Source organism: Somniosus microcephalus, chromosome 4 (genome assembly GCF_052327205.1).
Source record: "Somniosus microcephalus isolate GS21.2 chromosome 4, FLI_Smic_1.0, whole genome shotgun sequence".
In the NCBI taxonomy this organism is placed as follows: domain Eukaryota; kingdom Metazoa; phylum Chordata; class Chondrichthyes; order Squaliformes; family Somniosidae; genus Somniosus; species Somniosus microcephalus.
Window position 1 is genome coordinate 139,651,718 of NC_140990.1, and position 15,842 is coordinate 139,667,559.

General features: G+C 45.4%; 1 protein-coding gene across 1 annotated transcript in view; it reads left to right on the forward strand.

Annotated features, from left to right (window-relative positions):
* LOC147119843 (putative G protein-coupled receptor 139) overlaps positions 1–2,019 on the forward strand; it is a 139,584-nt gene extending 137,565 nt beyond the window's left edge. Inside the window, exon 2 of the mRNA XM_085984162.1 lies at positions 1,118–2,019. Coding sequence (XP_085840288.1) covers positions 1,118–2,019 — 902 coding nt within the window. The remainder of the gene's footprint in view (positions 1–1,117) is intronic.
* The last annotated feature ends 13,823 nt before the right edge of the window (positions 2,020–15,842 follow it).

Here is a 15,842-nt window from a genome sequence, read left to right on the forward strand (position 1 = left end):
TTTGAGTCAGGGGCCCCTTAAAAATTCTCAGGCTCTATTTGAAGATCAGTTGGCGCTCCTGAGGTTTTGACAAAAATCTCTATCTCAATTCATATGAAACCAACCCTTTGATGTCTCTGACATACAATCCGGATATACGGCGTCTGATTCCGTGTATTCCCATTAAAGGTGTGAGGCATCATACTGCACGGGCTTTGGAAAGTAGTTTATTACTCACTAATGTGCAGCTATAATATTGACCTGGTTTAATCATCAATTAACTAATTGATTTCTAAAATGATTACCATTTTTACTAGCTCCATTTCCGCCCAGAGGATATATTCAATTAACTAAATACCTACAGAGCGGGCTGATTTCAAAAACTTATAATAATGGGAACTGGATGTAATAATAAAGGAAATATTATTGCATTTAATGGTTATTATTTATTGAAGACACGTAACATGCCAATCAGCTGTTGGTAAAAGTTAATGAACATCAAATAGTTAGTTAGTTAGTTAGTTAGTAAGCTGCATCGACCCTACTATCCGGCCTATTTCCCGAAATCCTTGCTGTTCTTTTGTGGTCATTCCTTCTTTCGGTTGAAGTTCTCTGGATCTTGATCCGGCGATTGACTCTGACACTGCTCTTCCAACACGGTTCTCTCAGCCTCCTGCCAGCCAGCGCTGTTCAACACCCCATGCACTTTCCACCCCTCACTCCGCTCACTGTCACTGGCTCGTCCGGTCTCTTTGTTTCCGGAAGCTCACTCCGCCCGGCAAATGCACGATCATTGTCTGGAAACCTGTTCCTGATGAGGGCTATGTCCGGCTATGGCCAGCGCCCTATCTGTTGGGGTCACCTTCCTCGCAAACAGATCAGTTGGGGCCTAGCTCCGTTTAGGGATCCGCTCCGGACGGAAATCAATGGTGAGCCTCAGTGAGTGCTCAGGCGACGCGTCAGTAGAAGTGTAAAATCGGGTGTTAGAACCGCGACTGCATGGTGGTAAAAGTAAAAACTCACCCAGTTTTTACGTCGTATGCTGAATGTTATTTAAATTCAAATTGAGTCCATAGGTAACGAGTGACAACTTCCGAGTAAAACACTGTTTGAGTCACCTGTTCTTTTCCACCCACAGCTAACCTGGTGACGATTGTGACCCTGTCCCGAGGAAGGTGCGGTCTCTCCAAATGTGTCACTCGGTACCTGGTGTCCATGGCGGTGACGGATCTCCTGGTCATTATCACCGCTGTGATATTAAACCGGATCAGTGTCATTTATTTTCCAGTTCTTTTCCTGTCTATCACTCCAGTCTGTAGCCTAAAAATCGCTCTACTCTATGCAGCCAGGGACAGCTCTGTCTGGCTGACGGTCGCTTTCACCTTCGATCGATTTGTAGCTATTTGTTGCCAGAAGCTGAGAACAAAATATTGCACCGACAAAACGGCTGCCATTGTAATAGGAGCGATCTGTGCCGTGAGCTGTGTAAAAAACATCCCCTGGTACTTTGTATATGAGCCTTTGTATATAATTAACTGTGTCCCGTGGTACTGCAAAATTAAGCAAAGTTTTATTTCTGAACTTGCATGGGCAGCGTTTGACTGGATTGACCGTATTTTAAACCCCTGTGCCCCGTTCCTCCTGATGCTCCTGTTCAATGCTCTGACCGTCAGACACATTCTAGCGGCCAATAGAGCCCGCAGGAGACTCCGGGCCCACAGCAATGGAGAGACTCAGAGTGACCCAGAGATGGAGAGCCGGAAAAAGACCATCAGTTTACTCTTCGCCATCTCGGGCGGTTTCATCCTGTTATGGATGACCTATTTTGTAAATTTCCTGTATGTGCGAATTACGAACGTTTATAAGATCTCGGGATTCAATGATCCAAAGTTCATTCTCCAGGAAAGCGGAACAATGCTCCAGCTCCTGAATTGCTGCACCAACACTTGTATTTATGGAGTGACCCAGACTAAATTCAGAGAGGAGTTCATGAAAATGTTCAAATCTCCAGTGAACCTGACCATTAAAAGAGTTAAATAATGATAACAGTCGAATGAGTTTCTCCATTAGCACAAGGTTAAGTTTCACAGTCCATCCTGGACTGTCTCTCTCTACACCCCGCCACCCTGGAACGCACCAACAGACACATATTCACAGGCCATCCTGAACTGTCTCTCACTGCACCCCGCCACACTGGAACACAGCAACAGAAACTGTTTCACAGTCCATCCTGAACTGTCCCTCACTGAACCACACCACCCTGGAACACACCAACAGACACTGTTTCACAGTCCATCCTGAACTGTCCCTCACTGCACCCCGCCACCCTGGAACACATCAACAGACACTGTTTCACAGTCCATCCTGAACTGTCCATCACGGCACCCTGCCACCCTGGAACACACCAACAGACACTGTTTCACAGTCCATCCTGAACTGTCCCTCATTGCAACCCCGCCACCCAGGAACACACCAACAAACTCTGTTTCACAGTCCATCCTGAACTGTCCCTCACTGCACCCCGCCATCCTGGAACACACCAACAGACACTTTTTCACGGTCCATCCTGAACTGTCCCTCACTGCACCCCGCCACCCTGGAACACACCAATAGACACTTTTTCACGGTCCATCCTGAACTGTCCCTCACTGCACCCCGCCACCCTGGAACACACCAACAGACACTGTTTCACAGGCCATCCTGAACTTTCCTTCACTGCACCTCGTCACCCTGGAACACACCAGCAGACACTGTTTCACGGTCCATACTGAACTGTCTCTCACTGCACCCCGCCACCCTGGAACACACCAACAGACGCTGTTTCACAGCCCGTCCTGGATTGACTCTCACTGCACCCCGACACTCTGGGACACACCAACAGCCACTTCCCCAACACTGGACGGCAGCCCAACTGGAGAAAACTCTGAACGTTAGCGTTTGTTAAATATTTGATCGTATTAGAATATCTCAAATCCTCCAGTGAAGCTCATCCTGATTTCATCCAATTCCAGCGAGGCCAGAACGTTTGTCGACTAAAATGTGGCAGGTGTTGAGAGTTGTTGGGTTATAATGAGTGGAATTCCTCATTGTCATGAAGGACATCAGGCCTGTTGTTGCGTTCCCTCTGTGGTTGTTTTACTCTCCCAATGGGAACACGTGGGGTTAATATTAACTTACAGCGATGGTGTAAAATGGGCAATGTGTAATTAGCCACCCAAGGTACACTACGCTCGATTTTGTATTCCGTTGAATTCTATGAAGGGGAAATCAGGCGGATGTTTACTGGGCCGCCAATTAGATTTCACCCATTTTACACTATCGTACAAAGTTAAAATTACTGCCATATGTTGGCCTCGGAGCCGATCACCGTGCATTGTAAGGTGGCTAGACAGTTTCCTCCAAGTGACCTGGAAACCCCGTCCTCGCTACCCACCCCACCCCCCGGCCTTTGAGGACTGTACTTTATGCCATTCCTCACAGGGAGGATCCTTCCATACACTTGACAAAGGAGCAAATCTGTGTGGATAAGATCACAGAGATCAGCGTGAGAGAGTAAATCTGCATGCGGCTAGTGGGGAATTTGTGGTGGAGTGGAATTTTTCTCATTAATGGTTGGGTCAGTGTTAAATAGTATTTTATCATTAATGGCGGGGTTTGGGTGAGATGCTTAACACTTTGCAATGAAACCTACTGCAGTCAGACATCTCCTGCTAAAGTAGGCAGCTGGGTACTTCCTCCCCTGCGTCTGCCATTATTGTCCCTGAACCTATCATGGGGAGCTATTGTGGATATTAACAACTTTGCATTGTTACCTGGATCTTATCCACCGGATTTGTTCCGAATGTGCAGCCTCCACTCGTTGACGCTTTGTAAGCAGAGATTTCTCACCGCGGCCCTCTCTGTGAATAGAGGAACTAGAATTGCATCGGTCTGCTCAGAGGTTTCAGTTAATAAAGAGAACACTTGAATTATTTTAATGTCCTCTTTAATGTGTTTCAAGGAAGTGCTTCTTGAGATGATTATTAATTGAGAAGCGACGAGGTGTTGACTAAAACATTTGTAGAACTTCTGTGCCAGTGACGTAAACTTCCCATTTCAATTTACCAGTAAGCTCTCCAATAGCAGAGAGGCTGTTTAGGGCTTGCAGTTGCTAGAGATTGTGAGATTCTGAAGATAATTTGATGGGAATGTGGGCAAATTATTGGAAAACATCCTGAAGGACAGTATTAATTGTCTTGTAGAAAGGCAGGGATTAATCCAGGGCAGTCAGCTTAGATTTGTTAAGGGAAGGTCGTGTCTGACGAACTTGATTGAATTTTTTAAGACGGTAACAAGCAGGTTCGATGAGGGTAGTGCGTTTGTTGTTGTCTGCATGGATTTAGCAAGGCTTTTCTCCAGGTCCCATATGGCAGACTGGTCAGAAAAGTGAAGGCCCATGGAATCCAATGGAAAGTGCTAAGTTGGATCCAAAATGGCTCAGTGGCAGGAAGCAAAGGGTAATGGTCGACGGGTGTTTTTGTGACTGGAAGGCTGTATACAGTGGGGTTCCGCAAGGCTCAGAACGAGGTCACTTGCTTTTTGGGGTGTACATCAATAATTTGAAATTCAATGTAAGGGGCATGATTAATAAATTTGCAGATTATACAAAAAATTGATAGTGAGGAGGAAATCTGCAGACTGCAGGAAGATATCAATGGACTGGTAAGAAGGGTAGAAATGTGTCAAATGGAATTCAATCCAGAGAAGTGTGAGATAATGCATTTGGGGAGAGCTAAACAAGAAATGGTGGGACATTGAGAAGTGTAGAGGGACCTTGGAGTGCATGAACAGGTAGGTAGATAAGTTGGTTAAGAAGGCATACAGGGTACTTTCCTTTATTAACTGAGGCATAGAGTATAAAATAGCAAAATACTGCAGATGCTGGATATCTGAAATAACAACAGAAAGTGGTGGAAACACTCAGCCAGTCAGGCAGCATCGAGGAGAGGAGAAACAGAATCAACGTTTCAGGTCAAACATTTTGTCATAGAATATAAAAGCCGGGAGGGTATTCTTATTAGGTCACAGCTAGAGTACTGCATGCAGTTCTGGTCATCACATTACAGGAAAGATGTGATTGCGCTAGAAAGGGTACAGAGGAGTTCTACGAGGACATTGCCGGGTTTGGAGAATTTTAGCTGTCAGGAAAGATTGGATAGGCAGGGATTGTTTTATTTGTAACAGTGGAGACTCAGGGGCGACTTGATTGAGGTGTATAGAATCATGAGGGCCCCAGATAGAGTGGATAGGAAGCACCAATTTCCACGATCAGAGAGGTCAATAAACTGGGACATCGATTTAAAGTAATTGGTCGGAGATTTAGACGGGAGCTGAGGAGAACTTTTTTCACCCAGGGTGTGGTGGGGGTTTGGAACTCATTCCAGAAAGGGTGGTCGAGGCTGAAACCCTCATCACATTTAAAAAGAACTTGGATATGCACTTGAAGTGCTGTAACCAACAAGGCTACAGACCAGGAGATGGAAAGTGAGATTAGGCTGGATAGCTCTTTTTCGGGCAGCACAGACACGAATGGCCTCGTTCTGTGCCGTAAGTTTCTATAATTCTGTGGAGAGAGGCTCCCTTTTCGTGTACTGTGGGTGAGCAGTTAATCCAGGGGTAATCCTCAGCCTCTAACACCTGGCAATCTGCTCATTGGAGGCCGAGACCCCCCATTGCACACCCCCCACAAACTCGCTCGGGCTCGCTTGATTTTAGGAGCCGGTATACAAGCAACAAACAGACCCATTATATAGTAATCTGGGATGTTATGATTAAGGTTATCCACCAGGTGGTGCTGTAGCCAGTGCTGCCACTAGTTAAGGTCAGGGGGTTGCTTCCTGTCAAGGTCAGCAAAGGTGGAATGCCAGGATGCAGGCCTGTTTTGTTTGCTACACAGTTGCTAATAAAATACTCGTGCTAATTCTAAGATATCGCCTCTTCGAGTTCTTGCTCCACTAAATGGATTTATCACATTTGGCGACAAGGTAAAAAGGACCCTGAATAAAGAAGAGAAGTCTGCCGGGACTTTTAAACAACAAAATCACGAGCTAAAGTTAGCTACCAGTTGGAAGAGAGCATGGCTGCCATGATAGGAACGGTTTCTGCTTTTGATATTAGAGCACAAACCTGGGAGGAATACTGTGAAGTGTTGGGTTATTTCTTCGAAGCAAATGAAAGAAATGATGCCGGAAAAAGGAAAGCCATTCGGCTTAGTTCAGTGGGAAGCCAGTCCTACAGTTTGATGAGGAATCTGCTCAGTCCTGAAAAGCCTGGAGACAAATAATTTGTTCAATTAGTGGCCTTGCTCAAAGAACATTTCAACCCCAAGCCTAGTGAGACTGTACAGCGGTTCAAGTTTAATTCAAGGAACAGAAAAGAGGAAGAGAGTGTAATGGACTATGTTGCGGTGTTGCGTAAATTAGCACAAGATTGCAATTATGGGAACAACCTGAAGGAAATGCTGATAGATAGGCTAGTTGGCGGAATAATGGACGACCGAATGCAGTGTAGATTAATATCCGAGACTGGGCTTACTTATGAAAAAGCATTGGAACTTGCTCAAGCCACAGAGACAGCGAACCGAGATGTAAAAGAAATACAGGGTTCAGACAGGGCTAATGCTAAGCAAGTTGGTCAGATTGTTGTGCACAAGTTAAACATGCATCAGAAACCACAACGTGGGCATGGGAAGGCATGTTATAGATGCAAGGACGATCACCTGGCGAGTGAATGCTGGTTTCTGGAGCAAAAGTACCACAAATGTGGGAAACAAGGACACATAAAATGAGCATGCAGTGCAAAATCACCTGTGGAGGAATCCAAACAAAAAGGGGGAGGAAAGCAAAACCAAGGAAGAGAAGTGAAAAAACAGGGAGCACACCACATCAGCGGGGAAGCTGGGGAAGAAGAGGGCATGTTCATAATGTATAGCATGTTAGAGAACATTCCAAAAGTGGCTCATATCACATTGCAACGAACAGTAAATGACTCTAAGGTGAACTTTGAAGTCGATACAGTGTGCAGTGCAACCGTAATGAACAAGGCAGAGTACTCAAAATTGTGGAACCATGCAAAAGTTCCAGAGTTAAAGTCTTGCTCTCTGCATCTTTAAACATATACAGGTGAACGAGTAGCGACATTAGGTGCAGCTAATGTAACTGTGCAGCACAGGGACATTGTGGAACAGCTACCTGTAGTTATAGTATCGGGTACCAGACCAAATGTGTTAGGTCGGGGCTGGATAAAAGAAATTAAATTAGACTGGGGAGCAGTAAATCAAATAGATGAGGGCAAACAGTTGACTTTGCAAGAAGTGTTGAGTGAACATGAGAATGTGTTCAAGGAGGAACTTGGCACATTTAATGGCCCCCCAGCTAAGATTTATGTAGACAAGGAGGCACCGCCAAGGTTTTTTAAACAACGACATGTGACTTATGCCATGAAGCCAAAGGTAGAGGCTGAGCTTGACCGTCTATTGAGAGAGAACATACTGGAGCTGGTGAAATGTTCGGAATGGGCTGCTCCCATAGTACCTGTTTTGAAACCGGACAATTCGGTAAGACTCTATGGAGATTATAAATAGACAGTCAATCGGGTGTCCAAACAAGAGCAGTATCCTATTCCCAAAACATAGGATCTCTTTGCAAACCTGGCTGGAGGAAAGAAATTCACAAAGTTGGATATGAGTCATGCATACTTGCAGATTACACTGGATGACGAATCAAAGAAGTATGTCACCATAAATACACACAAGGGCTTGTTTACATAAAGCCGCTTACCGTTTGGTGTCTCATCTAGTCCAGCTATCTTCCAGAGGACAATCGAAGGTGTACTGGAAGGGATTCCACATGTTTCCATCTATCTAGATGACATTCTGGTGATGGGAAGAACCGACCAGGAGCATCTGAGCACTCAGAGAGGTACTACAGAGATTGGAGAGGGCAGGGTTCTGACTCAAGAGGAGTAAGTGCACTTTCCTAGGGAATGAGGCAGTGCTCCTGGGACACAGAGTGGACGTCACCGGGCTCCATCCACTCAAGGAGAAGGTACAAGCACTGCAGGACGCCCCTGCTCCTACCAATGTGGCTGAGTTAAAAGCTTACCTGGGACTGCTGAATTATTATAACTTGTCAACAGTGTTAGCACCGCTTCACAAACTACTGCACAAGGAGACACAGTGGCAGTGGGGAGAGGAGCAGGGGGTTTCATTTGAACAGTCCAAAAAATTGATGCTGTCGTCGGATGTGCTGGTTCACTACAATGAAGAGAAAGACATTATTCTCTCTTGTGATGCTTCACCTTACCGGGTGGGGGCAGTTCTTTCACACCGCATGGAAGATGTAACTGAAAGACCAAGAGGGTTTATGTCCCGAACTCTAACACCAGCGGAAAAAAACTATTCCCAGTTAGACAAAGAGGGGTTAGCAGTAATGTTTGGGTTACAGAGGTTCCACAAGTACATATATGGCAGGAAGTTCGCCATATGCACCGATCATAAACCTCTTATCTCTCTTTTCAATGAAATGAAAGCTGTTCCACAGATGGTGTCACCCCGGATCCAGAGGTGGGCTATGACGTTGAGGGCATATGAGTAAGTCATTGTCTACAAGGCGGGCAAGTACCATGGGAACGCAGATGCCTTGAGCCATCTTCCACTGCCAGGCACAGCTATCTGTGCAGCTCCAGAGGACAGAGTTTTGATGTTGGAGGACACTGACACGGCACTTGTGACTGCAGAGCAAGTAAGAACATGGACAGGTAAATATCCAGTACTTTCTAGTGTTCGAGAAAATGTGGTGAGGGGATGGCCACAGCATCCGGAAGGGGCTGACTTCACACGCTACAGTGTCAGGAACACAGAGCTGAGTGTGCAGGATGGTTGCGTGTTGTGGGGAGCATGAGTGATTATTCCACAGCCAGCACGACAGTCTATCCTAGGGCAACTATATCAGTGTAATCCTTGGGTCTCGCGTATGAAAGCCTTGGCTAGGAATTACTTGTGGTGGCCAAAGCTAGATGAGGAGATAGAAAATCTAGTCAAGACATGCAGCACTTGTCAGGCATACAGGAAGGCACCAGCAGTGGCTCCTCTCCACCCCTCAGAGTGGCCGGATAAACCATGGAGATGATTGCACTTAGATTAAGCGGGCCCATTCATGGGGAAGATGTTCCTCATAATCATTGATGCACATTCCAAATGGATGGATGTTTATCCTGTTAATTCTGCTTCCTCCACTACTAGTTTAGACTGCCTGTGTCAGAGCTTTAGTAATCAATGGCAACCGGAGATCGTGGTAAGTAACAATGCCACTTGTTTTGTGAGTACAGAGACAAAAGAGTTCATGAGAAAAATTGGCATAGTGCAGGTGACCTCGGCTCCATATCATCCATCCTCAAATGGACTTGTGGAGAGAGGCGTACAAATGGACTTGTGGAGAGAGCCGTACAAACATTTAAAGAGATGATGAAAAAAAGTGCAGAAGGGAGTTTAGCAGCCAAAGTGTCACGGGTTCTGTTCAGCTACAGAATAACACCTCAATCCACCACAGGACTCTCTCCTGCTGATATGTTATTAGGTTGTAGACTACGCTCCACTCTTGACCTTGTCCACCCAGACCTAAAAAGGAAAATAGAAAACAGACAAAACAAACAAAAAGAGAACCATGACAAAAGAACAAAGAGCCAAAGATTTGGAGAAGGAAATGCAGTCCTTTTCAAGAATTTCAGTTATGGACCAAAGTGGATTCCTGGCTTCATAGACTCAATGACAGGGCCAGTATCATACAAGGTCATGTTGGGAGATGGTAGGGTAGTATGCAGACATGTAGATCAGATACTTCACAGACACGGGGAAATTGAAATGAAGGTTCCAGATGCAATGGCTGAGGACAGGTTTGCCCCCAGTTATCCAAGTGCATCTGTGGTGCCACCACCATGGACAGAGACAATTCCACAGGAACCTGTTCTTCAAGAGGAAACCATCTTTGCAGAGTCAGATACTCTGAGCACTGCTCAGGAGCAGCTGGTGACTTCACCACAAACAAGCAGGGACTTTATTGTTAGACGATCACAAAGGACTCGCAAGCCACCAGAGAGATTGATACTGACCTGTTAGATTCATCACGTATGGAACATAGTGAATAGAGGCTTATGTGGGTTGTTAAGAAATTCATACTGAAATCTTAAGGGGGGGGGAATATAGTAATCTGGGATGTTATGATTAAGGTTATCCATCTGGTGGTGCTGTAGCCAGTGCTGCCACTAGTTAAGGTCAAGGGGTTGCTTCCTGTCAAGGTCAGCAAAGGTGGAATGCCAGGATGCAGGATGCAGGCCTGTTTTGTTTGCTACACAGTTGCTAATGAAGTGCTCGTGCTAATTCTAAGATATCGCCTCTTCGAGTTCTTGTTCCACTACATCGATTTATCACATATTACTAGCTCCAGAAATTAGATTTAAATGGCGGGCGCTCTCAGGTTGTCGGTCACAAAAGCAGTTGTGCTTTAACAGGATTCTAGGATATAGACACATCTTGAAACATATGCCTTGAAAGGTTCCCAGCCCAGCGTTAGAGAGACAATAACCCGAGCCAGAACAGTTCTTCATAACCTCCCAAGCCACTCGAGCAAAGGGTAACATTTCATTCTAACCCTGCGTCCTGCATCCTGCATCCTGCATCCTGGCATTCCACCCAGAGACTGTGGGAACTTCCAGCCCAGAGACTGTGTGGCAGGCAGTGGGTTAGGTCCCAGTGAGAAGTTGAACACTCTCTGGGACTCAATCTGTTCACAGCAGTAATTTGAACACAGCCTGGTCTGGGGTAGTGAGCCCAGACTCCCGAGCTCCTGGTTTAGAAAGATCACTCGAGTGGCCCACGTGGATCGCTGGGTCGGATGGGCAGGTCACTGAGACAGAGGCGTGGCAACGTTTGAAAAGCAAACTTTACATTAAAAACGTGTCTAACTCGGCAGTACCGGGTTCGGTGTAAAAAGTGAAACATTACTCTCGGAGCCGAGACATTACACAAAGGGCAGTAGAAGTTAGGAACTCTCTTCCACAAGTAGCAATTGATGTTCGCTCAATTGTTAAATTCAAGTCTGGGATAGATATTACCTTTGGTTAACAAATATATAAGAGATATGGGGCAAAGGCCCATATGGAGATCTGGAGTTAGGTCACAGACCAGCCGTGATTTAATTGAATGGTAGAACTTGCTCGAGCGGCTAAGTGGCCTCTTCCTGTTCCTATATCATCGGTTCTTGGGATTTTGTTGGGAAATCTAATTATGAAGGGGAATGTTAACATTAGTTCCAGTCTTGAAAAGAATGAGTGTATATAATTCAAAGATGGCGGTAAGGGCTTTATTAGTATATAAAAGCTAAAAGAATAGTTAATGAAAGGATACAACCAATTTAGGATGAAGAGGGCGTCATCATGTGAGGGGAAGGATAATAAATCATTACTTTACAGTATTGTTACAAATGATGGTTGAAGTGAGATTGCAGGTGTGTTTAGAGGACAGTTGTTGGAGGCAACCGTCTCAAGATGATTTGCTCTGAAATGAGCAGAACTCAAGGTGTAGAGGTTACATGGGCCTGCATTAAATGTGCGCTTTGTGCCTGTAGTTTATTTTTTATTCATTTATGGGATGTGAGCGTCGCTCTCAAGGCCAGCATTTATTGCCCATCCCTAATTGCCCTCGAGAAGGTGGTGGTGAGCAACTTTCTTGAACCGCTGCAGTCCGTGTGGTGAAGGTACTCCCACAGTGCGGTTAGGTAGGGAGTTCCAGGATTTTAATCCGGCCACAATAATGGATCGGTGATATACTTCTAAATCAGGATGGTGTGGGACTTGGAGGGGAACTTGGAGGTGGTGGTTTTCCCATGCATCTGTTGCCTTTGTCCTTCTAGGTGGAAGAGGTCGCGGGTTTGGGAAGTGCTGCCAAAGAAGCCTTGGCGAGTTGCTGCAGTGCATCTTGTAAATGGTACACACTGCAGCCACAGTACACCAGTGGTGGAGGGAGTGAATGTTTATGGTGGTGGATGGGGTGCCAATCAAGTGCACTGCTTGAGGAGGAAGGTGTCGAGCTTTAGTGTTGTTGGAGCTGCACGCATCCAGACAAGTGGAGAGTCTTCCATCACACTCCTGACTTGTGCCTTGTAGATGGTGGAAAGGCTTTGGGGAGTCAGGAGGTGAGACACTCACCGCAAAATACCTAGCCTCTGACCTGCTCTTGTTGCCACAGTATTTATGTAGCTGGTGTAACATCTTTGCTCAAGAATGTGGAGACCGTTCAGACGGTAACTAAAGACCACTGAGTAAAATGTCAGCTGTGACCACACTCTTAGAATACATAATTCCAGATAAAGTTAGTGAAAGTTTAGAGCAGCGTGTTTTTTTTTAAACAAGGATGGTCAGCAGGGATATGTTAAATGCAAGGCGTGTTTGTTCATTTAAATATTGTTTTGCCAAGGAGACCGATTAGATAAAGAGAATAAAGTGACTATAAAGTATGTGGATTTTCAGAAGGTGTTAGGTAATGTGTCTCACTAAAGTCTCGATACACAAGTTCTGGAGAAAGGGAAAGAGGAAATGTAGTACCGTGGATAGGAAATCATATGGACTGGGAACAAAGGTTTCGGGTAAATGGGTGTTGCTTGAACTGGAGCCGGGTCAGAAGTGAAACATGGCAGGTAGTACTGGCCCCACTTTATATAATGATCATTGGGACTTTGGGCATAGGAAAATAAGCTGAAAATCAGATGACAACACAACAGTAGGAGGTTGAACAAAGGACAAGAATTCAGGAAGACAAAGAGCTTAGCAGTATGGGCAAATAGGCAGAGGATACAATTCAATCTGGGTAAATAATATATATTCGGAGAATAAACTAGGAATGGGAGTATACTAAATGGAAAGATACTGAAAGATGTGTGTTAATAGCGAGCCCTGAAAATGCAGATATGTAACCACCAAACGTGAGGCTGCACGTATGGAATGACAGAAGAAGCGTCAAGAACATTTTGGGATGTGTAAATAGAACCATAGAGTACAAGCGGGAGGAATAATAATACATTTTCACACAATATTGGTTAAGCCACAGTTAGAGTACAGTGTGCAGTTTCTGGCACCATAATAGAAAGGACATTAAAGCCATTGAGATCGTGCAATGATTCGCCAACAACAACTTGTATTTATACAGCACCTTTAATGAAGTAAAAAGTCCCAAGGCGCTTTACAGCGGTTATGCAACAACATTTGAAATCGAGCCTCATAGGCAGAAGTCTTTAATTCCTCGAAAGATTCCAGTAAAACTCCTCTGCACTCCCTCAAAGGCCTTGACACCCTTCCAGCTGGTACCTAACCAGTGTTTTCTAAAGGTTTAGCATGACATTGATGCTTTTGTACTTTATGCCTCAATTTATAAAGCCAAAGAACCCGTATCTTTTTCTAATGTGTTTCTCAACTTTTCCTGTCACCTTCAAAGACATGTGTATGTCCACCCGCAGGCCTCTGTTCCTGCAGAACTTTAAACTTTTCCCGGTTTTATATTGAAAATTGAAAGAGGTTTCTCAATTTATAAAGGGTTTTGACTGGGCGAATAGGATTAGCTTAATCCCTCTGGCGGAGCTGAGTAATGAGAGATCATCAATGTAACACGAAGCGGTAGGTTCGGGGATCAGATCAGGATTGATAGAAGACTATGGGGAGGGAGCGGGGCAGTGGGTTTAGTTTTCAATTGATACGGGGCTATGGGGAGAGAGCGGGGCAGTGGGTTTAGTTTTCAATTGATACGGGGCTATGGGGAGAGAGCGGGGCAGTGGGATTAGTTTTCAATTGATACGGGGCTATGGGGAGAGAGCAGGGCAGTGAGTTTAGTTTTCGATTGATATGGTTACACCATTATGTAGTTGTACCATTATTCAAGATGGGTAGTAGGGATAAACCAGGGAATTACCAGGGAATTATAGGCCACTGAGCCTAACATCAGTGGTAGGGAAGTTATTGGAAAAAATTCTGAGGGACAGAATTAGTCTCCACTTGGAGAGGCAAGGATTAATCAAGGATAGTCAGCATGGCTTTATCAGGAGGAGATCATGTCTAACCAATTTGATGGAATTTTTCGAGGGGGTGACTTGGTGTGTGGATGAGGGTAGTGCAGTTGATATAGTCTACATGGACTTCAGTAATGCTTTTGACAAAGTCTCACATGGGAGACTGGTCAAGAAGGTAAGAGCCCATAGAATCCAGGGCAATTTGACACATTGGATCCAAAATTGGCTAAGTGGCAGGAGGCAGAGGGTGATGGTCGAATGTTGTTTTTGTGACTGGAAGCCTGTGTCCAGTGGTGTACCGCAGGGATCGGTGCTGGGTCCCTTGCTGTTTGTAGTGTACATTAATGATTTAGATATGAATGTAGGAAGTATGATCAGTAAGTTCGCAGATGACACAAAAATTGGTGGAGTGGTAAATAGTGAGGAGGGAAGCCTCAGGCTACAGGACGATATAGACAGGTTGGTCAGATGGACAGAACAGTGACAAATGGAATTTATCCCAGACAAGTGTGAGGTGATGCATTTTGGGAAGACTAACGAGGCAAGGGAATATACAATGAATGGTAGGACCCTAGGAAGGACAGAGGATCCGAGGGACATTGGTATGCATGTATATAGATCACTGAAGGTAGCAGGACAGGTAGATAAGGTGATTAAGAAGACATAAGGGGTACTTGCCTTCATTAGCCAAGGCATAGAATAAAAGAGCAGGGAGGTTATGATGGAGCTGCACAAAACGCTAGTTAGGCCACAGTTGGAATAGTGTGTGCAGTTCTGGTTGCCACACTATATGAAGGATGTGATTGCATTAGAGAGGGTGCAGAGGAGATTCACCAGGATGTTACCTGGGCTGGAGCGTTTCAGCTATGAAGAGAGACTGGACAGGCTGGGGTTGTTATTCCTTACAACATTGAAGGCTGAGGGGGACCTGATTGAGGTGTACAAAATAATGAGGGGCATAGATAGGGTAGATAGAAAGGAACTTTTGCCCTTAGCAGAGGGATCAATAACCAGGAGGCATAGTTTCAAGGTAAGAGGCAGGAGGTTTAGAAGGGATTTGAGGAAAAAAAAATTCACCCAGATGGTGGTTGGAATCAGGAACCCACTGCCTGAAAGTGTGTTAGAGGCAGGAAACCTCACAACATTCAAGAAGCATTTAGATGAGCACTTGAAATGCCATAACATGCAAGGCTACGGACCAAGTGCTGGGAAATTGGATTAGAACAGCTAGGGCTTGATGTCTGGCGAAGACACGTTGGGCTGAAGGGCCTCTTTCTGTGCTGTATAACTCTATGACTCTATGAGGTCTATGTGGAGAGAGCGGGTGGACGGATTAGATTTGGATTCATACAGGGCTAAAGGGAGAGAGCATGGCAGTGGGAATAGTTTGGGGATTGACACAGGGCTATGGGGCGAGCACGTGGCAGTGGGGTTCGTTTGGGATTGATACAGGGCTATGGCAAGAAGTGGGCCAGTGGGTTTAATTTTGGATTCATACAGGTCTCTGGGGAGGGAGCAGGGCAGTGGGATTAGTTTTGGATTCATACAGAGCTAAGGGGAAAGTGCGGGGCAGCGGGAGTGGTTTGGGATTGATACAGGGCTTTGGGGAGAGAGCAGGGCAGTGATTAGTTTTGGATTTATACAGGGCTAAGGGGAGAGTGCAGGGCAGTGGGAGTGGTTTGGGATTGATACAGGGCTTTGGGGACAGAGCAGGGCAGTGATTAGGTTTGGAATCATACAGGGCTAAGGGGAGAGTGCAGGGCAGTGGGAGTG